The 25,904-nt window shown below is 46.5% G+C and overlaps 1 protein-coding gene across 1 annotated transcript in view; it reads left to right on the plus strand.

The window, feature by feature from the left end:
- Positions 1-894: 894 nt before the first annotated feature.
- Positions 895-25,904, plus strand: part of LOC311117532 (uncharacterized protein) — a gene marked incomplete at both ends in the record, with an annotated part of 32,404 nt that continues 7,394 nt past the window's right edge. Inside the window, 3 exons of the mRNA XM_084192452.1 lie at positions 895-919; positions 6,313-6,741; positions 6,914-7,009. Of these exons, the coding sequence (XP_084048578.1) occupies positions 895-919; positions 6,313-6,741; positions 6,914-7,009 (550 nt within the window). The remainder of the gene's footprint in view (positions 920-6,312; positions 6,742-6,913; positions 7,010-25,904) is intronic.

Here is a 25,904-nt window from a genome sequence, read left to right on the forward strand (position 1 = left end):
TTTAGAAGGAGCAACATTACAATGTGTTAGATATCAGGATCTCCAAGGTGTCTTTCATCTGAGCTTTACTGTATGACTCCAAAGGCTTTTATGATGGTTTATAGTTTTTAGCTAAATTCATGCATTCAATTATGTTTTTTTTTTCCTTCTGAAAGGAATGTTGTCCAGGGCCTCCACTCCCACCCTCTTGTTGCCCCTGCCGCTTCTCTCTTCCTGGTCGTACATGGGGCACATGTAGGCGGTGCGCCTCAGGGTGCAAATGTCCACCTCGTCCTCGTCGTCCCACGGCTGGTAGGGCCGCTGGGAGGGAACGGCCGACTTGACCAGACGGGGCCTCATCATCGCCATCTCTAGGTCACGGGGGATATGCCTCAGGCCCGGGCTAGACCTCTGGACTCTGACTCCTTTCATTTACATTACATTAGGTTAGATTCATTCATAAATAATTCATTTATGAATGGTTATTTATCATCTTCCTGGTTGTACATCAGCTAAAAACATACATTATACAATATTGACAATACATTCAATAGGAAAAATGTGTCATTGCACAAGGAGAAGTGCTAACCTTTCTTGCCCTTCTTCTTGGTGCTCTCATCCCAGGTGTTGGCACTGACCAGGGACATGTTGCCCTGGCCCAGGGAGGGAAGCAGTTTGGGCCGGGGGGCCACCGGGGGTTTGGGGACCATCTTTGGAGGAGGAGCATCCCTCTGGGCTCTCCTGGCCAGCAGGGGTCCTGTCCGGACGAAGGCCTCAGGCCTGGTGATGTCCCTGGGGGGGCTGGTTGTACTTCTGGCAGCCTCCTCTGGCTGGGCAGCCTCCGGCATGGAGAGAAAAAAAAACACGTTGAAAAATGACTGTGTTGTTCTTGGGTACTGACTCATAAAAGTAAGAATGAACAGATTGGATATCATCATCAGTGGAGGAAAAATAAGAATGCCCCACATTGCCCTCCTCAGAACGGAGGCTTTCTAGTTTTCCTGAGACCTGCCAGTCTGTCCACATCCAGGGTTCTGTCGCTGCCCAGCCTCACTACAGTCAAAGCTCATGTGGCCCGGAGAAAAGCACTTGAAGCACAGCTGGTGCATCTGACAGTGAGCTTTGGTCCAGTGATTAGTGCTTCCACAGACAGCGCACTCACGCTGATGTTTGTGGAACTGTTTACGGGGCCCTCTGTTTCACAGACTAGAGTATTGCTGACCAGAGCATTCTCTTAACAAAGTCAAAACTTTCATTAATGTCCCCACCCACAGATACAGATGGTGCCCTGGTCTGGTTCACGGCCACATTGAGAAAAATATGAAACATTAGGTATTTTCACAGGACCCACTCCCTCCTGAGGGCAGTCAAAAACGGCAGCCACCTGCTGTGAAAGTTGTGTTTCTTCATGCTTTACGTTCCCTTAACAGTTCATCCAACCGATCCTGTACCTCACTGGCTGTCCAGTCACGAATGGGTTTGCTCTTGAACACTTGGGCCAACTCTTTTATCAGGACAGTTGCGTACAAACATGACTGTCAACTCTGAGCACTGATTGGGTAAGGTCCTGCCCTCACTCACAAGGTACTGTTCGGCTGCCTCTGCAGCTTTGTTAAGCCTAATCCAGAAATCTATTGGACCCTCATTAGCATCTGGTTTGATTGAATAGAAATCAGCTAATGGCATACCTGAGCAGACAGTATCCCCAAAGTGTTGCTTGAAAACACTGAACACCGCCTTAACATCTGTGACAACAAGGTTGTTACGCTTCCAGACTTTGGTCACATCCCGTGCCCTCCCCATGAGCCTAGACATCACCTCCCCAACATTCCCAGACCCAGTGTAACCCCTCTTCTCTAGGTAGACTTCCATTAACTCCTCCCACTCCAGGACAGAGTACTTATCTGAGCCATCACCCCTAAAAAGAGGTGGAGCACTAACATCTGACTTCACAACCAGATTCAGCTTGGACGCATCAATAAAGGTTGACCCACACTGCTCAGGCTAGGGGAAACTGCTGGGGTTGGTGAGGGGGACGGGCAGGAGAAAGACTTGAAACCCCAGGCTGCAGTAAACTCGCTCTGATAGATTCTCCTATCTCTGAACCAATCTGCTTAATAAGGTCACTAAGCTGACTCGGAGGCGTCCCATTATCACCAAGTACTGTGGATGATGGTACATCAAAAGACAGAGGTGGGATACCCTGGTCAGGTGGAACAAACAGCCTACCCCTCCCAGTGCTTGCAAACTCAGGACTAGCAAACGCTCTACTCCCAGGAGCTGACTGTACAATTGGTGTAAATGGAAGGACACCCCTCCCTCTACCCACACTAAAACCCCCAGCATAACACGGGTGCATTTAGTGCATTCAAATACCCCAAAAAATAAATGCAATAAACAAATTCATCCAAAACATACAAATAAGCACGAATACCTGTATCTAATGAATATGCTACATTCACTTTCACTGTTTACAGTATATATTCACTTACAGTAAACCATCAACAAATTCACATGCGCAGGTCGTGCACCTCATCCACATGCACAGCTCCGGCGGTCGGCTTGAGCTGACCAGTCGGCAGGTCACGTAATTAGGACACTGCCACAACTGGAATTCTGATGGTTGGATAATTTTTATTCGACCTGCACACGAAGAGACAACACACAATATGTTAGCTCTTGGTGCAGCCACAGCTCTCGGGCACCTTGCTAGTTGAAGGTCAGGCAAAAGAGAACAGGTGCTGCATGCACACATTCAGTGCCTAACAACACACTATACAATACAAGTAAAATGATATACAACATAATTCTGACAAATTAAAAGACATACCTGCGCACCACGAGACAACACACAATAGTTTAGCCCTTGGTGCAACCACAGCTCTCGGGCACCTGCGTGAGCACATAGAAACTCACTCAAACACTGCCCCAAATACTCCCGAGTTACAATAGGTACCCTAATTAGCGAGCTCGGTGAAAGTTGTTAACATAAATCTTTATATTGTCCACATTGTAACAAAACCTGTAGTTGCGTAACAGCACTTTGTGTTACTTTACCCCAGTTTTATATTGACAAATTACGGCGCCAAGGACAACATACCTTGCTAGTTGAAGGTCAGGCAAAAGAGAACAATAAGAGGGTACATAAATACAGATAACCCGCGATGGACCAAACCAAAATATACACAACTTTTACAATTAGGTGGATTTACAATATAGATACATAAAAATGTTTGTACACCAAAAAATAACATTAGCTATGGAGCTGTAATTAAATAAAGAAACCACATTGAATTATTATTATTATTAACTAATTAACATCCCCTCTTGACCTGGCCTACTTGAACTGTCCTTGTGTGCAATTTGATGCATAATCTAGGGGAAACATCACACTACTACACATTTATTCAAGTCATACCTTTATTGTCATTCATGCTCTTGTTTTTAACCGAGTAGTTTTGCAAAAGTGTAACCTGCGTCAATTCTAGGAAATATTGGAATAACGTGCTTAAGAGGAGCCCTGACACGCACAACAGGATAACACAACAACCACATTTTCAATTGACAATCATTGATTTAAATGGATGTGGTCAATATATTTGTATAGGCATATATACTAATTTAATTTAACTTGTAAGGCAAGGTTGGATTAGTAGGTCTATGCAACATGCACCTGGATAACCGCGTCATGAATCGGAACGGGCTCCAACTTCCTCATATACACATTATGACAAAATAAAGATCTTAATCTTTCACGAAATAAAGACATAAAAGAAAACAGGTTCTAGAAACTCAATTTCTCCATGGCAATAGAATGTAAACATGTATATTGCGCCAAACATATCCAAATATCGCCTACAACTCAATTCTCAGCGCAGCATATTGGACGACTCCACAGGCATTGATCATTCGCGACTTTAAGTCATTCCTGTTATCTCTAGAGCATCCCGTATATTTATAGCGCTGCATTTCGTCCCCCTCTGACCATGGATAGGGTTGGGAGCATTCCTGAGTTCACTTATGGTCCCACTAAGGTAATCTTAGGAGATATTCCTTTTGGCATACTGTAAATGCCTGTGCATAATGTACCTAATAAAGCATAATTATTTTAATTATCTTCAAAGGAATTCTGTAGAAGCAGCCTTTATTTTCAGACTCTGCAGGCCTGCTGGGAGGAAGCATATTACAATAAACAGGTAAGATTCATCCCACAAAAACAGTAACCACAGAAAAAAAGAGATAGATTTAATCCCAAAACAAGAGTTCTATTTCAAGACAGTTTAGAGAAGATGGTCATAAGAGTTCTTAATATCACTTGCAAATTGTGAGCAGTTGTGAAATGTTGCGAGAGGCCCTTCTGAAAGCACATTATATGGTCTTTAGTGGCACGGTCTCACACCTTACCTCATCTTGCAGAAGAAGCTCATGGTCCACTATCTGCTGCTCCAGAGTCGAGGCCAGGTCTCGCCCCATGTCACCACGGAGCACATGAGCGACTGGCTGGTGTCTCAGGGCAAAAAATCCCTTAGGGAGAGGTGAGTACCACGTCAGCTCTCACCTTCACTGCCATTCTCTGTCACCAGCAGCACTCCAGGAGGTGTGGGTAAAATAAACAACAGATAAATAGGAAGCCAGGAAAGTTGAAATGCTTTGTGTTTTATTTGAAGGGTGTGGAAGGAAACCCTGGAGGAGGGGAACGAACTCGCTCGGCTGGTAAGAGAATGAGAGTTAGAGACTTAGACTATCAGTCAGTGAGCTCTTTTCTAGCCTTTCAACAACTAGTTAGTACAGCAGAATATATCTGTTGTGAAATTACACTAATGGGACTTCCTGTTTCCTACGGCAGACCTGGGAAGTAAACACCTGCCTAAAAATGATTGACATGGAGCACGAGGCTGTCTGCAAGCTCCGCCGCTCTATGCACCCCACCTCTCCAGCTGGCGCTGACATGTGAGTTCCATGTACTGCCCTGCATACGGCTTGCTCCATTCATCTACACATCTGGAGCTATGCAGAAAAAAACTAGGGCAGTGTTTTCTGTGTGAACATTGCACATCTTTTAGCTTTCTCTGCTGCTTTTTGTTGATTTCAGCGACCCCAAGGTCCACATCATCATGGAGAGAGCTGTGAGGAGCATTCAGGACAAGCTGTCCAATAAGCCCTGTAGCAACCTGCTCAGCCCATCCCAGGTGGTGGTGGAGCTGGTGCCCAGGATCCTCCTGGCCCTGTGGCTTCAGCCAGAGGAAGGCCATTCAGATCACCCCATCCTCCTAAGCGGGATGGCTGTGAGTATGGTGGTGGCCGTAGGGGAGAAGCTCTCCAGCAGGTTGAAGGCCTCTTCTCCTCACACCCCTTTCTCCCGGGCTGCTGCTTTTGACTCTGTGAGGTTGATCCTCGGGAGAATCAGCCAGTCCTTCTCCCTGGATGACCTCAAGACCCCTTTTTTTATGAGCTCTGTCTGTGCCTTTGTGGCGGACGAGGTGAAAAGCTACTTCCAGCCTACTGCAGACACCCTGCCAGTTCCCCCTGTCCTAGTGGTGGCCGTCTCCGCCACACTACCAGCTGACATCCAAGCAGGTGAGTAGCACTCATAGAGAGCACTCTGACAGATGCCTTTTGTCATGACATCCTGGTGCCTTGTAGTAGTAAAGCCAATCAGGATTTTAATTGTCACCCCAAACACAGATGCAGACCAGGCTTCTTCCCACCTGGAGGTTGTGGAAATCCCCCATAACACAGAGGCAGACCCAGCTTCTTCCCACCCATTGGTTGTGGACATCACCCCTAACACAGAGTCAGACCCTGCTTCTTCCAACCTGGAGGTTGTGGACATCACCCATAACACAGAGGCAGACCCGGCTTCTTCTCAGCTGAAGGTTGTGGACATCACCCCTAACAAAGAGGCACACCTGGCTTCTTCCCACCTGGAGCTTGTGGACATCACCCCTAACACAGAGTTAGACCCGGCTTCTTCCTATCAGGAGGTTGTGGAAACCACCCCTAACACAGAGTTAGACCCGGCTTCTTCCTATCAGGAGGTTGTGGAAACCACCCCTAACACAGAGGCTAAGAAGGCTTCTACTCACCTGAAGTTTGTGGACATCACCCCTAACACAGAGTTAGACCCGGCTTCTTCCCACCTGGAGCTTGTGGACATCACCCCAAACACAGAGGCAGATCCTGCTTCTTCCCACCTGGAGTTTGTGGACATCACCCCTAACACAGATGCAGACCCGGCTTCTTCCCACCTAGAGGTTGTGGACATCACCCCAAACACAGAGGCAGATCCTGCTTCTTCCCACCTGGAGTTTGTGGACATCACCCCAAACACAGATGCAGACCCGGCTTCTTTCCACCTAGTTGTTGTGGACATAACCTTTAACACAGAGGCAGACCCGGCTTATTCCCACCTGGAGGTTGTGGAAATCACCCCTAACAAAGAGGCAGAACCCGTCTCTTCCCACTTGGAGATTGTGTTCGTCACACCTAACACAGAGGCAGAACGCGTCTCTTCCCACTTGGAAGTTGTGGACATCACCCCTTACACAGAGGCAGACCCGGCTTCTACCCACCTGAAGGTTTTGGACATCACCCCTAACACAGAGGCAGATCCGGCTTGTTCTCAGCTGGAGGTTTTGGACCTCACCCCTAACACAGATAAATACCCTGCTTCTTCACTCTTGGAGGTTGCGGACGTCACACCTGAAGAAAAGCCTCTCATGGTGGCCGTCTACGCCACTCTGCCATCTGACATCCAAGCAGGTGAGTAAGACTTATAGAAAGCACTCTGACAGGTGCCGTTCATCATGATAACATGTAAAGTGTTGGTCCCATGTTTCATGAGCTGAAATAAAAGATCCCATTCAACTGGCCAGTGTTTAGAACCTACGGTTTGCATTTATTTACATTCTGCCCCGCTTTTGTCCCTTTCCAGAGGATGTTGCTGTGGTCACCATGGACGTCACCCCACACGTCACCAAGGACGTGACCCTGGATGTTCCATGCAGGGCGAGGAAAGGGGCAGTCCGGCGTTTTTTTTGCAGGCTTTGGAGGGCAGTGTGCTGCTGCACTTGCCACAAGGAAGAGGAGAAACAATATTAATTATTCATTAGACCAGAAACAGGATTGAACCATAGACCATTAAATTCTTTGCATTATAGTTGCCTTCAATTCTGATTTTCTTCTGTTTAATTCTTAATTAATTTCAGAACATTTCTCTAAACTTTGTGGAGTAGGTTGTGTAAATAAGTGGGAAACATCCCAATCCCATTTGTAATGCTTTTAATTATTTACTTATTACATTTTTTTTAGATGTATTATTTGACAAAAAAGTGGAGGGTGCTCAACCAACGTTGAGTCGAGGTGCAACCAAAAACCTTAATCATAATATAAAAGGAAAAGCACAACTCTTTCTCACTATTAAAAATGCATTGTTTTATTCAAGCAAGGTTAAAAGATTAACGTTTCGGCCTAGTCTATGACGATATGCAAGTTGTGTTTGCCCAGTAAAAGGGGGAGCCAGACTCACCCTGGTTCTTGAGGGTTGCAGACACTGAATAATTATCATTTGAAATAAATGGCACTTTTCAAGTCTTGACTAAATATCTTTAATGAATATGAATTAAACATTTTATTTCATTTTTTTATTTAACCTTTATTTAACCAGGTAGGCCAGTTTAGAACAAGTTCTCATTTACAACTGCGACCTGGCCAAGATAAAGCAAAGTAGTGCGATAAAAACAACAACAACACAGAGTTACACATGAGATAAACAAAACATACAGTCAATAACACAATAGAAAATCTATATACAGTGTTTGCAAATGTAATAAGTTATGGAGGTAAGGCAATAAATAGGCCATAGTGCAAAATAATTACAATTTAGTATTAACACTGGAGTGATAGATGTGCAGAAGATGATGTACAAATAGAGATACTGCGGTGCAAATGAGCAAAATAAATAACAATATGGGGATGAGGTAGTTGGGTGGGCTAATTACAGATGGGCTGTGTACAGGTGCAGTGATCGGTAAGGTGCTCTGACAACTGATGCTTAAAGTTAGTGAGGGAGATAAGAGTCTACAGCTTCAAAGATTTTTGCAATTCGTTCCAGTCATTAGCAGCAGAGAACTGGAAGGAATGGCGGCCAAAGGAGGGGTGATATACCTGCTGGAGCGCATACCACGGGTGGGTGTTGCTATGGTGACCAATGACTTCAGATAAGGCTGGGATTGATGACCTGGTTCCAGTGGGATTGGCGACGAATATGTAGTGAGGGCCAACCAACGAAAGCGTACAGGTCACAATGGTGGGTAGTATATGGGGCTTTGGTGACAAAACGGATGGCACTGTGATAGACTACATCCAATTTGCTGAGTAGAGTGTTGGAGGCTATTTTGTAAATGACATCGCCGAAGTCAAGGATCGGTAGGATAGTCAGTTTTACGAGGGCATGTTTGGCAGCATGAGTGAAGGAGGCTTTGTTGTGAAATAAGAAGTCGATTCTAGATTTAACATTGGATTGGAGATGCTTAATGTGAGTCTGGAAGGAGAATTTACGGTCTAACCAGACACCTAGGTATTTGTAGTTGTCCACATATTCTAAGTCAGACCCGCCGAGAGTAGTGATTCTAGTTGGGCGGGCTGGTGCATGCAGCGTTCGATTGAAGAGCATGCATTTCGTTTTAATAGCGTTTAAGAGCAGTTGGAGGCTACGGAAGGAGTGTTGTATGGCATTGAAGCTCGTTTGGAGGTTTGTTAACAGTGTCCAATGAAGGGCCAGATGTATACAAAATGGTGTCGTCTGCGTAGAGGTGGATCTGAGAGTCACCAGCAGCAAGAGCGACATCATTGATATACACAGAGGACAGAGTCGGCCGAGAATTGAACCCTGTGGCACCCCCATAGAGACTGCCAGAGGTCCAGACAACAGGCCCTCCGATTTGACTCATTGAACTCTATCTGAGAAGTAGTTGTTTGAGAAACCAAGGCTATTTAGTCTGCCAATAAGAATGCGGTGATTGACAGAGTCGAAAGCCTTGGCCAGGTCGATAAAAGACAGTACTGTCTTTTATCGATCGCGGTTATAATATCGTTTAGGACATTGAGCGTGGCTGAGTTGCACCCATGACCAGCTCGGAAACCAGATTGCATAGCGGAGAAGGTACGGTGCGATTCGAAATGGTCGGTGATCTGTTTGTTAACTTGGCTTTCAAATACTTTCGAAAGACAGGGCAGGATGGATATAGATCTGTAACAGTTTGGATCTAGAGTGTCACCCCCTTTGAAGAGGGGGATGACTGCGGCAGCTTTCCAATCTCTGGGGATCTCAGATGATACGAAAGAGAGGTTGAACAGGCTAGTAACAGGGGTTGCTACAATTTCGGTGGCTAATTTTAGAAAGAAATTTTTTTGAATGGGGCATGCTTATTTAAGATGGAGAGGAAAGCACTTTTAAAGAACAACCAGGCATCCTCTACTGACGGAATGAGGTCAACTACAATTGACTTGAGGATCAGAGCAGGAAGGCTGACTGGCTAGCCCTGAAGGCCCTCTGCCTCTACCTCTGTGTGGTTCATCTCAGCCAAGAGGTTGTATGGGTTGTCTGTCTCTCTCTGGGTGTGAATCACTATCACTATGACCTCTCGCTCCGCCTGCCCGTTGGCCTGATCACAGGAGCAGGGGTGATAGCATCCAGGGTAACCTCTTCCTCTCCTGTATCTAACGCATCTTTCTGGCTGTGAGTTCGACTGAGGTCACTCGTTCTCTCTCCCAGGGTGTTGGATAGTTTCTCCTCCTCTGTGTCTTGTGTATTTTCTAAATTGTAGAATAATAGTGAAGACATCAAAACTATTAAATAACACATATGGCATCATGTAGTAACCAAAAACGTGTTACACATATCAAAATATGTTTGAGATGTGAGATTCTTCAAAGTAGCCACCCTTTGCCTTGATCACAGCTTTGTACATACAGAATAATACGAAATGTTCTGAGACCAGGTTGCGCTTTCACCTCCCCCGGTAAGAGGGGAATAAGGCAACCTCAGAGTTACATTCAAGGATACTTTATTGACACACACGGATGAAATGGACATGGAAAGGTAGTGGAATGATAGTGGTCCTGTAATGGACAGATAACAGGGGTAATGAATATGCACAATAACTGATAGCACAAGTAGAGCAACAACGCTATTAACAAAGGAAGGGCTGTATTAATGGCATAATGCTACCTGCGGAGTATTACACAACACAGTAAAACACAGAGAGGCAACTTACAATAGGCAATGGTAGTAACTATAAAGAACAACAAGCAAGAATGATATACATGTTACAAACTCACTTTGTGCACGTACACTATCCCACGGTATCTCTGTGCATTCAAATTGGCATCGATAAAATGCAATTGTGTTCATTGTCCATACCATAACCTCACTGCCACCATGGGGCATTCACAACATTGACATCAGCCAACAGCTCGCCCATACGCTGCTTTACAAGTGGTCTGAAGTCGTGAGGCCAGTTAGAAGTACTGCCAAATTCTCTAAAGCCGCCTTGGCTTATGGTTGAGAAATTAACATAAACGTATCTGGCAACAGCTCTGGTGGACATTCCTGCAGTCCGTAAGCCAATTGCACGCTGCCTCAAAACTTGAAACATCTGTGGCATTGTGTTGTGTGACAAAACTGCACATTTTAGAGTGGCATTTTATTGTCCTCAGCACAAGGTGCACCTGTGTAATTATCATGCTGTTTAATCAGCTTCTTGATATGCCACATTTGTCAGGTGGATGGATTATCTTGGCAAAGGAGAAATCCTCGCTTACAGGGATGTAAACAAATTTGTGTACACAATTTGAGAGAAATAAGCTTTTTGTGCGAATGGAACATTTCTGGGATTTTTATTTCAGCTCATGAAACATGGGACCAACACTTTACATGTTGCGTTTATATTTTTGTTCAGTGTAGTTATTAGGTTGGGAGATTGGGATCCTATCTGGGCTAGCTAAAGCCAACTTCATGGTTAGTAGTATGACAGAGAAAATATAACAAGACAAATTTAAACATCACAAATCTGAGGGGGCAAGTGACCCTGTGCCCCCTTTGGGCATGACGTCTCTGCTATCAACCACATCATTCTGTCTCCGTGAATATTCAAAACAGACACATTCATTCAGGTCTGGTACTGGTTCTACCATATAGATCAGGGATGGACAATTCCAGTCCTTGGGGGTCGGAGGGGTGTCACACTTTTTCCCCATCCCTAGCAAACACAGATGATTAAACTTATTGCATTCTAAACTGAAACCCATGAGTACTTGATTATTAGAGTCAAACGTGTTAGCTGGGGCTGGGGAAAAGGTGTAACACCAATCAGGTCCCGAGGACTGGAGTTGCCCATCCCTGATGTAGATGCTCTGTTTGCACGCATCGAGGGATGTGGTGACAGTGGAGACAAGGGAACACACAGAAACAGCTTTGTCCTTTTAGAAAGTCGTCATAACCCTTAAATAAATATGATATGTATGCAAGAAATGCAAGAAATGCAGAGCCACTTCCAAAAACATATTGACAGTGTCTAGTATCTAGTAATCTAATCAATTTGTTTTCAACCCCTTTGTTATGGCAAGCCTAAATAAGCTCAGGAAATAAAAATGTGCTTAACAAGTCACATAATCAGTTAGATGGACTCACTATGTGTGCAATAATAGTGATTTTTGAATGACTACATCATCTCTGTACCCCACACATACAATTATCTATAAGGTCCCTCAGTAGAGCAGTGAATTTGAAACATAGATTCAACCACAAAGACCAGGGAGGTTTTCCAATGCCTCGCAAAGAAGGGCACCTTTTGGTAGATGGGTACAAATAAAGCAGACATTGAATATTACTTTGAGCATGGTGAAGGTATTAATTACGCTTTGGATGGTGTATCAATACACCCAGTCACTACAAAAATACAGGCGTCCTTCCTAACTCAGCTGCCGGAGAGGAAGGAAAACGCTCAGGGATTTCACCATGAGGCCAATGGTGACTTTAAAACAGTTAGAAAGTTTAATGGCTTTGATAGGAGAAAACTGAGGATGAATCATCAACATTGTAGTTACTCCACAATACTAACCTAATTGACAGAGTATGCACTCACTAACTGTAAGTCGCTCTGGATAAGAGCGTCTGCTAAATGACTAAAATGTAAATGTAAAAGAAGGAAACCTGTACATGCATTGTGTTTGCAATAAGGCACTAAAGTAAAACTGCAAATAATGTGGCAAAGAAATGAACTTTATGCCCTGAATACAAAGCGTAATGTTTGGGGCAAATCCAACACAACACATCACTGAGTACCACTCTTCATATTTCCAAGCATGGTGGTGGCTGCATCATGTTATGGGTATGCATGTCATTGGCAAGGACTAGATACTTGTTTAGAATAAAAATAAACGGCATAGAGCTAAGTACAGGCAGAATCCTAGAGGAAAACCTGGTTCAGTCTGCTTTCCAACAGACACTGGGAGACAAATTCCCTCTTCAGCAGGACAATAACCTAAAACACAAGGCCAAATATTCACTGGAGTTGCTTACCAAGACGACATTGAATGTTCCTGAGTGGCTTAGTTACAGTTTTGACTTAATTCGGCTTGAAAACCTATGGCAAAAAAAATAATGGCTATCTATATAATGTATATTGCATAGATTTTACAATCCAGTTGTGCAAAGCTATTGGAGACTTACCCAGAAAGACACAGCTTTAATCGACTCAGAGGTGTGAATACTTATGTAAATTAGATATTTCTGTATTTCATTTCCAATTCATTTGCAAAAATATCAAAAACGGGTTTTCACTTTGTCATTATGGGGTATTGTGTGTAGCTGCGTGAGATAAAATATTATAATTGAATCCATTTTGAATTCAGGCTGTAAGAAAACAACATGTGGAATAAGTTAAGGGGTATGAATACTTTCTGAATGCACTGTATATCTGCAAGAAAGTGATAAATAAGTGACTGTTTGAAATGGGGTCATGTAAACATTGCCTTATTTATATTTTTACAGATAACATAAAGTGAATTCTGTCTGAAATAGTCATGATATAATGGGCGTCGTTTCTCAGACCAAATTTCCATTCTGGCTCAAACAAAGCAATCACTCCCACAGGAACTCTATGCTTAACTGTTCTGCCACATTCATTTCAAATGTTACATTTTTCGATTTGTAAATAAAAGGGAACACATCTGCAAATAATGTAAACTGACTTTTCTAACTACACTGTACAGCTTTAGTGTGTCTGTGTATCATTGGTACAACTGCAAGCAATTCGCTTCTCAAATCCTTCTCAAATGTCTGTTTAATGCAGTGCTTCTCAATTATTTCCTGTTACGCCCCCCCTAGGAAGAAGTAAACATTTCGCGCCCCCCAACTCTCCGCTGCGACTGTAAATAGTATCATTTGTCTATAAAATTGTTATAAGTACACCTCTGCATAACATTGTATCCTTATTAACATTAAATATAGATCAACTTACAACAAAGAATAACTTTATTAACATTGTTTTTTAGTCTGTAACAGAAAATACTTAAAGTGCATCAATTTGCCTGAAATTAAGAAAATAATTCAATCCTTATTTAAACTGTAAACATTTTTTGACCATTTGATACTGAAAAATTTAATTAAATATAATCAATAAATAATAATAAATTCAAATTGATCAGCAACATTAACTCAGGAGCACAATATATGAAACACTTTGACCTATAAAACAAAAATGAATAAAACAATTTGTGCTGATTTTTTTAAAATCAAAATGAGGAAGTCAGGATTAATGGCTACAATGAGCACGTTTTGCAGTGCACAGCTTTTCGAAGCGGGGTTTGAAGCATGATACTGCAACTCTCAGCTCCTGCTCAATGTTTAGCTGGGACCTGTACTTGGTCTTCAGTGCAGCAACAGCAGAGAAGCCAGCCTCACAAAGATAAGATGTTGCAAAAGGAAGAAGAATGCCCATGGCCCTCTGCCCTAAGAGTGGATACTGCCTCTCTACACTCAGCCAGAATTCACTCAGTGTCTGTGATGTGAACCTCAGTCTCAATGTGGAGTCAGACGTCATATCAATGAACTGGTCCTCCTCTGCAGAGCTGAAACCAGTTGGAGCTGGTGCATTGAAAGGGTCTCTCACCCAGTCATATTGGGAACTGTTTTCAGGGAAGTACTTTTTAAAGAATCCCATCAGTGATGAAATATGCTCCTTAATATATGGAATCACTGAGGTGGCATCATAGTCAGTAGTGTCAACAAATTCATGCAGGTTCTCGAATGAATCAGTATGTCCTTCACCAAGTCGCCTGCCCCACATTGCAAGCGTTCGAGTGAAAGAGCTGATCTTGTCTGTGACCTGAGGTGTTTATCTTTCCCTTGAAGCTGTAGATTTAGTTCATTTAGCTTTCCAAATATGTCACTCAGGTAGGCCAGTTTTGCCAGGAAGTTCTCATCACTAAATTTTTCTGCGAGGTCATACTTGTGCTCCTGCTCCGAAAACATTCTTATCTGCTCTCTGAGCTCAAAAACTCAGGACAAGACGTTTCCCCGTGACAGCCACCTTGCTTCACTGTGAAACAGCACAGCTTGATGTTCAGCTCCCATCTCCTCACAGATAGCAGAGAAGACTCTTGTTTTTAGTGGTCTGGTCTTTATAAAATTGACTACACCTACAATGTCAGTCATAACCTCACTTAATTCAGAGGAAAGGTGCCTTGATGCCAGTGCTTCTCTGTGTATAACACAGTGTGTCCACTCAGCATTAGGTGAGGCCTTCTTGATGAGTGCCCGAAGTCCTTTTCTCATCCCTGCCATGGTCTGTGCACCATCACTGCAAACACCAATGCAGTTCTCCCACTTTAGCCCATTCTCAGTCAGGAAGCAGTCCAGCATTTTGAATAGCTCTTCAGCTGTGGCTCTGTCTCTGACATATTTACAAAAAAGTAGATCCTCACACAGGGAGTTTGTCATGTCAAAACGTACATAAGCGATAAACAAACAGTCTTTGTTGCTGTCAGTTGCTTCATCGAACTGTAAGGCAAAACGTTTGTCTTTGAGTTTATCTACCAGCTGTTCTTTAAGATCGTTAGCAATGTCATTTATACGTCTGGCGACAGTGTCATTGGACAGAGGGATAGTTTTTATTTTTGCAGCACTTGCGTCATCCAGCATGACAGAGACCATGTCTAATGCTGCAGGCAGTATCAGCTCCTCTGCTATGGAGTGTTTTTTTTTGCACTGAGCAATTTGGTACGCCACCTTATATGATGCTAACAGTGCTCGCTGGTTTCCTGAAGTAGCATTCACAAAGCGGGACGATTGTTGGCAATATTCGGCACGTTTTCGCTGAAAAAACTCAAGCGGCTTATCAGCGTGATTGGGGTGTAATGTCTTTAAGTAACGCCTTAATTTATTTGGCTTCATGCTGTCCGCTGCCAACATTTTTAGACACAGTAAACATACCGGTCTTTCCTCGTCTCCCACCGTAGTCACAGTGAAGCCAAGCGCTACATACGCTTCGTCATATTTCCTCGTCTTAGCTTTCGGGAGACTTACGTTTGTCTCATTATCTCCGTCTCTCTCCGCCTTTCTTTTCATCCCTGTTAAATATTTTTCCATGGTGTCTCTTAAGGGTTTGTTATCTGCACTTCATATATCCTGCTCTGTGCTGTGTGCTCTTGTTCGGTGCAAAAAAGACATACTCCCTGGGGGGAAAAAAGCACGTTCCACGGGGTCACACGCGCCCCCCCTGGCATTGCTCCGAGCCCCACCAGGGGGGCGCGCCCCACTATTTGAGAAGGACTGGTTTAATGTGAGAAACAAAATGAAAAACAACTGTTAGACTAATACAATGCGTACTGTTACGAATTATTACTATTCCCAACAAGACAATGAAGTGATGGTCTTTACCCGCCATGGAGACTCATAAAGGCTACTTCCCCCCCACCAAAAGTTCCCACGCTGAGCGATATTGTTTACTACGTCATTATGCATATAATTCAAGTCATACCTTTATTGTCATTCATGCTCTTATTTTTAACCGAGTAGCTTTGCAAAAGTGTAACCTGCGTCAATTCAGAGCTAGGAAATATTGAAATAACGTGCTTAAGAGGACCACACACGTCGCTATGGGCGGGCCATAGGGGGCCGGGCCCGCCCCCAAAAATGCTTGGCACCCCCCACTTGAGGCACAGATCTCTTAAAAAGTGAGGTGGAACTTTCTGAGGTGGAAGTTGGGAGAGTTATATTTCAGTGAAACGTAAGTGAAGGAGGCCCCGCTCTCTCGCTTTCCCAGATGTTTAGTTCATTTCATTCCGATCTCCTTTGCATTATTGTAGCCATTTTCTGTAGCCTGTCAACTGTGCGTCTGTCTATCCCTGTTCTCTCCTCTCTGCACAGGCTATACAAACGCCTCACACCGCGTGGCTGCTGCCACTCTAACCTGGTGGTCCCTGCGCGCACGACCCACGTGGAGTTCCAGGTCTCCGGCAGCATCTGGAACTGCCGTTCTGCGGCCAACAAGGCAGAGTTCATCTCAGCCTATGCTACCCTCCAGTCCCTCGACTTCTTGGCGCTGACGGAAACATGGATTACCACTGAAAACACTGCTACTCCTACTGCTCTCTCCTCGTCTGACCATGTGTTCTCGCATACCCCGAGAGCATCTGGTCAGAGGGGTGGTGGCACAGGAATCCTCATCTCTCCCAAGTGGACATTCTCTATTTTTCCCCTGACCCATCTGTCTATCTCCTCATTTGAATTCCATGCTGTCACAGTCACTAGCCCATTCAATCTTAACATCCTTATCATTTATCGCCCTCCAGGTTCCCTTGGAGAGTTCATCAATGAGCTTGACACCTTGATAAGTTCCTTTCCTGAGGATGGCTCACCCCTCAAAGTTCTGGGTGACTTTAACCTCCCTACGTCAACCTTTGACGCATTTCTCTCTGCCTCCTTCTTTCCACTCCTCTCCTCTTTTGACCTCACCCTCTCACCGTCCCCCCCTACTCACAAGGCAGGCAATACGCTTGACCTCATCTTTAAGAGATGCTGTTCTTCTACTAATCTCACTGCAACTCCCCTCCATGTCTCCGACCACTACTTTGTATCCTTTTCTCTCTCGCTCTCCTCCAACACTACTCACTCTGCCCCAACTCAGATGGTAATGCGCCGTCGCAACCTTCGCTCTCTCTCTCCCGCTACTCTCTCCTCCTCCATCCTATCATCTCTTCCCTCTGCTCAATCCTTCTCCCTCCAATCTCCTGATTCTGCCTCCTCAACCCTCCTCTCCTCCCTTTCTGCATCCTTTCACTCTCTATGTCCCCTATCCTCCCGGCCGGCTCGGTCCTCCCCTCCTGCTCCGTGGCATGACGACTTATTGCGAGCTCACAGAACAGGGCTCCGGGCAGTCGAGCGGAAATGGAGGAAAACTAGACTCCCTGCGGGTTTGTCATATTTTCACTCCCTCCTCTCTACATTTTCTTCCTCTGTTTCTGCTGCTAAAGCCACTTTCTACCACTCTAAATTCCAAGCATCTGCCTCTAACCCTAGGAAGCTCTTTACCACCTTCACCTCCCTGCTGAATCCTCCCCCCACCCCCCCTCTATGTGGATGACTTCGTCAACCATTTTGAAAAGAAGGTTGACGAAATCCGATCCTCGTTTGTTAAGTCAAATGACACTGCTGGTCCTGCTCACACTGCCCTACCCTATGCTTTTACTTCTTTCTCCCCTCTCTCTCCAGATGAAATCTTGCGACTTGTGACGGCCGGCCGCCCAACAACCTGCCCGCTTGACCCTATCCCCTCCTCTCTTCTCCAGACCATTTCCGGAGACCTTCTCCCTTACCTCACCTCGCTCATCAACTCATCCTTGACCGCTGGCTATGTCCCTTCCGTCTTCAAGAGAGCAAGAGTTGCACCCCTTCTCAAAAAACCTACACTCGATCCCTCCGATGTCAACAACTACAGACCAGTATCCCTTCTTTCTTTTCTCTCCAAAACTCTTGAGCGTGCCGTCTTTAGCAAACTCTCTTGCTATCTCTCTCAGAATGACCTTCTTGATCCAAACCAGTCAGGTTTCAAGACTGGTCATTCAACTGAGACTGCTCTTCTCTGTGTCACGGAGGCTCTCCGCACTGCCAAAGCTAACTCTCTCTCCTCTGCTCTTGTCCTTCTAGACCTGTCTGCTGCCTTTGATACTGTGAACCATCAGATCCTCCTCTCCACCCTCTCTGATTTGGGCATCTCCGGAGCGGCTCACTCTTGGATTGCGTCCTACCTGACAGGTCGCTCCTACCAAGTGGCGTGGCGAGAATCTGTCTCCGCACCACGTGCTCTCACCACTGGTGTCCCCCAGGGCTCAGTTCTAGGCCCTCTTCTATTCTCGCTATACACCAAGTCACTTGGCTACCTCTAGCGAGCACATGGAGGGCTGTGCGGCCCCCCAAAGAAATGCCACCCCACACCATGACTGACCCACCGCCAAACCGGTCATGCTGGAGGATGTTGCAGGCAGCAGAACGTTCTCCACGGCGTCTCCAGACTCTGTCACGTCTGTCACGTGCTCAGTGTGAACCTGCTTTCATCTGTGAAGAGCACAGGACGCCAGTGGCGAATTTGCCAATCTTGGTGTTCTCTGGCAAATACCAAACGTCCTGCACGGTGTTGGGCTGTAAGCACAACCCCCACCTGTGGACGTCGGGCCCTCATACCACCCTCATGGAGTCTGTTTCTGACCGTTTGAGCAGACACATGCACATTTGTGGCCTGCTGGAGGTCATTTTGCAGGGCTCTGGCAGTGCTCCTCCTGCTCTTCCTTGCACAAAGGCGGAGGTAGCAGTCCTGCTGCTGGGTTGTTGCCCTCCTACGGCCTCCTCCACGTCTCCTGATGTACTGGCTTGTCTCCTGGTAGCGCCTCCATGCTCTGGACACTACGCTGACAGACACAGCAAACCTTCTTGCCACAGCTCGCATTGATGTGCCATCCTGGATGTGCTGCACTACCTGAGCCACTTGTGTGGGTTGTAGACTCCGTCTCATGCTACCACTAGAGTGAAAGCACCACCAGCATTCAAAAGTGACCAAAACATCAGCCAGGAAGCATAGGAACTGAGAAGTGGTCTGTGGTCACCAGCTGCAAAACCAGTCCTTTATTGGGGGTGTCTTGCTAATTGCCTATAATTTCCACCTGTTGTCTATTCCATTTGCACAACAGCATGTGAAATGTATTGTCAATCAGTGTTGCTTCCTAAGTGGACAGTTTGATTTCACAGAAGTGTGATTGACTTGGAGTTACATTGTGTTGTTTAAGTGTTCCCTTTATTTTTTTGAGCAGTGTATATATACAGTGGGGAAAAAAGTATTTAGTCAGCCACCAATTGTGCAAGTTCTCCCACTTAAAAAGATGAGAGAGGCCTGTAATTTTCATCATAGGTACACGTCAACTATGACAGACAAAATGAGAAAAAAAAATCCAGAAAATCACATTGTAGGATTTTTAATGAATTTATTTGCAAATTATCGTGGAAAATAAGTATTTGGTCAATAACAAAAGTTTCTCAATACTTTGTTATATACCCTTTGTTGGCAATAACACAGGTCAAACGTTTTCTGTAAGTCCTCACAAGGTTTTCACACACTGTTGCTGGTATTTTGGCCCATTCCTCCATGCAGATCTCCTCTAGAGCAGTGATGTTTTGGGGCTGTCGCTGGGCAACACGGACTTTCAACTCCCTCCAAAGATTTTCTATGGGGTTGAGGTCTGGAGACTGGCTAGGCCACTCCAGGACCTTGAAATGCTTCTTACGAAGCCACTCCTTCGTTGCCCGGGCAGTGTGTTTGGGATCATTGTCATGCTGAAAGACCCAGCCACGTTTAATCTTCAATGCCCTTGCTGATGGAAGGAGGTTTTCACTCAAAATCTCACGATACATGGCCCCATTCATTCTTTCCTTTACACGGATCAGTCGTCCTGGTCCCTTTGCAGAAAAACAGCCCCAAAGCATGATGTTTCCACCCCCATGCTTCACAGTAGGTATGGTGTTCTTTGGATGCAACTCAGCATTCTTTGTCCTCCAAACACGACGAGTTTAGTTTTTACCAAAAAGTTATATTTTGGTTTCATCTGACCATATGACATTCTCCCAATCCTCTTCTGGATCATCCAAATGCACTCTAGCAAACTTCAGACGGGCCTGGACATGTACTGGCTTAAGCAGGGGGACACGTCTGGCACTGCAGGATTTGAGTCCCTGGCGGCGTAGTGTGTTACTGATGGTAGGCTTTGTTACTTTGGTCCCAGCTCTCTGCAGGTCATTCACTAGGTCCCCCCGTGTGGTTCTGGGATTTTTGCTCACCGTTCTTGTGATCATTTTGACCCCACAGGGTGAGATCTTGCGTGGAGCCCCAGATCGAGAGAGATTATCAGTGGTCTTGTATGTCTTCCATTTCCTAATAATTGCTCCCACAGTTGATTTCTTCAAACCAAGCTGCTTACCTATTGCAGATTCAGTCTTCCCAGCCTGGTGCAGGTCTACAATTTTGTTTCTGGTGTCCTTTGACAGCTCTTTGGCCTTGGCCATAGTGGAGTTTGGAGTGTGACTGTTTGAGGTTGTGGACAGGTGTCTTTTATACTGATAACAAGTTCAAACAGGTGCCATTAATACAGGTAACGAGTGGAGGACAGAGGAGCCTCTTAAAGAAGAAGTTACAGGTCTGTGAGAGCCAGAAATCTTGCTTGTTTGTAGGTGACCAAATACTTATTTTCCACCATAATTTGCAAATAAATTCATAAATGTGATTTTCTGGAAAAAAAAATCTCAATTTGTCTGTCATAGTTGACGTGTACCTATGATGAAAATTACAGGCCTCTCTCATCTTTTTAAGTGGGAGAACTTGCACAATTGGTGGCTGACTAAATACTTTTTTTCCCCACTGTATATATATATATACATACATACATACATACATATACACATACACACAAACACACATATATATACATACATATATACACATACACATATATACATACATATACATATACACACACACACACCATCACACGGCGGCAGGTAGCTTAGTGGGTAAGAGCGTTGTGCCAGTAACCGAAAGGTCGCTGGTTCTAATCCCCGAGCCGACTAGGTGAAAAATCTGTCGATGTGCCCTTAAGCAAGGCACTTAACCCTAATTGCTCCTGTAAGTCGCTCTGGATAAGAGCGTCTGCTAAATGACTAAAATGTAAATGTAAAAAATTACACATCACTATTATTAAAATACCAGTGGCATTAAAATAAAGATTAGTTGTAAACAAATTAATAAGAATGGCCCAAAAAATAAGTACAATGCAATCTGCAACCCTGTGTGTGTGCGTGTGTGCGTGCGTGTGAATGAAAGGGTCTGTCTATCCCAGTAGTATGCATATTAGATGCAGTAGTTGGGGCACCTCTCCAATCTCTGATTGTTCTAGGTGTCTTTTGCCAGAGGTTACCTCAGCATATGTAGGCTGATGATCTGAATGATACATGGTGTGGACTGCATCATGTGGTGTACTTCTCTGAAGGACAGTGTTCTGCCCGACCCTGGAGTAGTGGGCAGTGCTGTGTTGTGATGGGCCGGGTCTAGTAGAGCTGTGTTGTGATGGGCCGGGTCTAGTAGAGCTGTGTTGTGATGGGCCGGGTCTAGTAGAGCTGTGTTGTGATGGGCCGGGTCTAGTAGAGCTGTGTTGTGATGGGCCGGGTCTAGTAGAGCTGTGTTGTGATGGGCCGGGTCTAGTAGAGCTGTGTTGTGATGGGCCGGGTCTAGTAGAGCTGTGTTTTGATGGACCGGGTCTAGTAGAGCTGTGTTGTGATGGGCCGGGTCTAGTAGAGCTGTGTTGTGATGGGCCGGGTCTAGTAGAGCTGTGTTGTGATGGGCCGGGTCTAGTAGAGCTGTGTTGTGATGGGCCGGGTCTAGTAGAGCTGTGTTGTGATGGGCCGGGGCTCTGTTGCTGGGGTGATGGGTGTGTGGGTCCCTGCCAAATGTTGCATCCTTTAGGTCCTTGGCAAAGGTTCTGATACTGTCCTGATCAAGATGTACATTATCGTATAAATATTCACATGTCAGAGTGGGATGGTGAGCCGTTCTGACGTTGAGCAGTGAGGCACAGTCCACAGTGATCTGTTGATTTATTTTTTCGATCAACTTTCCTGGGAAGTGTGGATGATGATGTTGTCGGGGGTGTCAATCCTGGTCTGACTGAGTAGCTGCATTGCACTCTCAGTTGTAGAATTTATACACCTGGTGTCTAGGGAATAATCTTTCCTGGAATAAGAACTTCCCATTTGAATCAATAAGGATTGCAGTTGTGGGTGACTGTCTGGGTGGAGCAGACTGGGAGACTGGTATTCTGACCTGGGCTGGAGCAGACTGGGAGGCTGGTTGGCTGACCTGGGCTGGAGCAGACTGGGTGGCTGGTTGGCTGACCTGGGCTGGAGCAGACTGGGTGGCTGGTTGGCTGACCTGGGCTGGAGCACACTGTGCTGGAGCAGACTGGGAAGCAGGTAGGCTGACCTTGGCTAGAGCAGAGTGGGATGCTGGTTGGCTGATCTGGGCTGGAGCAGACTGGTAGGCGGGTGCAGTGTCATCAGGCTGTGTGGTGGAGGCCATGCTGGTCTCAGGTTCTGCTTGTGTTGTACCAGGCTGGTGGACATGTTCTCTAGATGCAGAGGACATATTGACTAGCTGCTGGTTGAGGGTGTCAATGTACCTCTCTCTTTGTTCTAGCTCCTTTCTTGTTGTGCTCAGATGGTCTCTGAGGTCATCATTTGTCTGATTGAACTGTTTCATCTCTTCTTTTAGTTTCTGGACAGTGTCCTCCTCCCTCTCTCTGAATTCTATGACCTCTGCTTCAATTAGAGAGAGGGTGTTGTGGAAACGTTGCATAGCAGGTGTTCTTGGTGTCGTAGGCATGTCCTTGGCTTTGTCTGCTGCAGGTGAGGTAGGTAGAGGTACACTGAGGGCTTCTTGCTGGGTCACAGAGACCGTTGGGGCCTGCTTTTCTCCATCTCCCTCCTTGACTTTTTCCTCAGTTTCTGAGATGAGTTCAGCTTCTGCTTTTAGGGTAGCAAACATATTCTCAAAATCCTGGAGGCTTGAATCATTGCCTTGTATCAATACAGTTCCATTATTATATAAGTTTACTGTTTGATACGTGTTGCTCTGGTCAGCTTCTTCAAAAATGCTGATCTGACATCCTTGGCTGATGCCTCTCTTTTTTGAGAAAGGGAAATTGTTGCAAATAACCCTTTTTCATATGTGCCCTTGTTTGGTATTAAATATTACATTTGCTCTTGTTTTGCAACTGGTAAGATCTGCAAACAGGCATTCATGGTTCTGTCCCATCATCAAACCTTTGAAACTTTTCTTAGCTTTCTCCGTCTGGATGTCTGGTGGGTAAACAATTTCACACAATGTTGCAATAGAAGCATTGTTTCTTGTATTATTCTCTCTTGTGTCTTTTAGAGGACTGTTTTACTTTGATGTCCTTTGTCTTCTGTCCTTATTTTGTCTTATTTTGTCTTTCTTTTCTTCAGTTAACTAGATATTGTCACGATCGTCGTTACAGGAAGCGGACCAAGGCGCAGCGTGTGATACAAACATGACTTTATTTTAATTAAAGTAACGAACAAAACAAAACACGACTCGTGAAGTCCAACGGTTAAACATACCGAATAAGGAACAAGAAACCACAACACAAAGTGAAAAGACCGATAGTTAAATATGGCTCCCAATCAGAGACAACCAGCTGACACTCGTTGCCTCTGATTGGGAGTCACTCAGGCCAACATAGATTTACCAACATAGACTTACACACCCTGGCTCAACATAACATAGTCCCCAGAGCCAGGGCGTTACAGTACCCCCCCCCCCAAAGGCGCGGACTCCGGCCGCGCCAAACAACCACAACAGGGGAGGGACCGGGTGGGCACTCCGCCTCGGCGGCGGATCCGGCTCCGGACATGACCCAGGCACGGGTTGTGCTGGACTGACGACGCACACCCCTGGCTTGATGCGTGGAGGAGGAACGGGCCGGACCGGGCTGACGAAGCGCACCCCTGACTTGGTGCGGGGAGCAGGAACGGGCCGGACCGGGCTGGCGACGCGCACCACAGACTTGGTGCGGAGAGCAGGAACGGGCCGGACAGGGCTGACGAAACGCACCACAGACCTGGTGCGGAGAGCAGGCACGGGCCGTGCCGGACTGACGACGCACACCACTGGCTTGGTGCGGGGAGCTTGGATGGGCCGGACTGGGCTGGCGACGCGCACCACAGACTTGGTGCGGAGAGCAGGAACGGGCCGTGCCGGACTGACGACGCACACCACTGGCTTGGTGTGGGAAGCAGGAGCGGGCCGAGCCGTGCTGTCGAAGCGCACCCCTGACTTGGTGCGGGGAGCAGGAACGGGCCGATCCGGGCTGACGAAACGCACCACAGACTTGGTGCGGGGAGCAGGAACGGGCCGGACCGGGCTGGCGACGCGCACCACCGACTTGGTACGGAGAGCAGGAACGGGCCGGACAGGGCTGACGACGCGCACCACAGGCTCGGTGCGAGAGGCAGGAACAGGCCGAACCGTACTGGGGACACACGCCACTGGCCCTATGCAGGGATCAGGAACGGGCCGGACCGGACTGGTAATACACCCCAGTACCTCTCGCCGTGCCTCCACACTTTCCCTCTCCTCTGTGACCAGTGGCCCCCTTAACCTGGCGGCCTCCTCTTCACACCCGCTGGACCGCTCCATCGCGGCCTCCTGCTGCCCCGTCGTCCACGTCGTGAGCCCCCCCCTAAAAATTTTCTGGGGTTCTCTCCTCCCCGTGGACCAGGCCTCCCTAGCTCTCGCCAGACTCTCGATCCATTGCTTCATAGACCAGCCTCTCTCCTCTTCACTTAGCGTGGCCCAGCCGAAACTCCTACTCCCCTGATCCCAGGTCCTTCCTCTCTCCTCTTCACGCTGCTTGGTCCAGTTTTGGTGGTTTCTTCTGTCACGATCGTCGTTACAGGAAGCGGACCAAGGCGCAGCGTGTGATACAAACATGACTTTATTTTAATTAAAGTAACGAACAAAACAAAACACGACTCGTGAAGTCCAACGGTTAAACATACCGAATAAGGAACAAGAAACCACAACACAAAGTGAAAAGACCGATAGTTAAATATGGCTCCCAATCAGAGACAACCAGCTGACACTCGTTGCCTCTGATTGGGAGTCACTCAGGCCAACATAGATTTACCAACATAGACTTACACACCCTGGCTCAACATAACATAGTCCCCAGAGCCAGGGCGTTACAGTACCCCCCCCCCCCAAAGGCGCGGACTCCGGCCGCGCCAAACAACCACAACAGGGGAGGGACCGGGTGGGCACTCCGCCTCGGCGGCGGATCCGGCTCCGGACATGACCCAGGCACGGGTTGTGCTGGACTGACGACGCACACCCCTGGCTTGATGCGTGGAGGAGGAACGGGCCGGACCGGGCTGACGAAGCGCACCCCTGACTTGGTGCGGGGAGCAGGAACGGGCCGGACCGGGCTGGCGAAACGCACCACAGACCTGGTGCGGAGAGCAGGCACGGGCCGTGCCGGACTGACGACGCACACCACTGGCTTGGTGCGGGGAGCTTGGATGGGCCGGACTGGGCTGGCGACGCGCACCACAGAGTTGGTGCGGAGAGCAGGAACGGGCCGTGCCGGACTGACGACGCACACCACTGGCTTGGTGTGGGAAGCAGGAGCGGGCCGAGCCGTGCTGTCGAAGCGCACCCCTGACTTGGTGCGGGGAGCAGGAACGGGCCGATCCGGGCTGACGAAACGCACCACAGACTTGGTGCGGGGAGCAGGAACGGGCCGGA

This window comes from Coregonus lavaretus, assembly GCF_964263955.1.
Source record: "Coregonus lavaretus genome assembly, contig: HAP1_SCAFFOLD_175, whole genome shotgun sequence".
Taxonomy (NCBI): Eukaryota; Metazoa; Chordata; class Actinopteri; order Salmoniformes; family Salmonidae; genus Coregonus; species Coregonus lavaretus.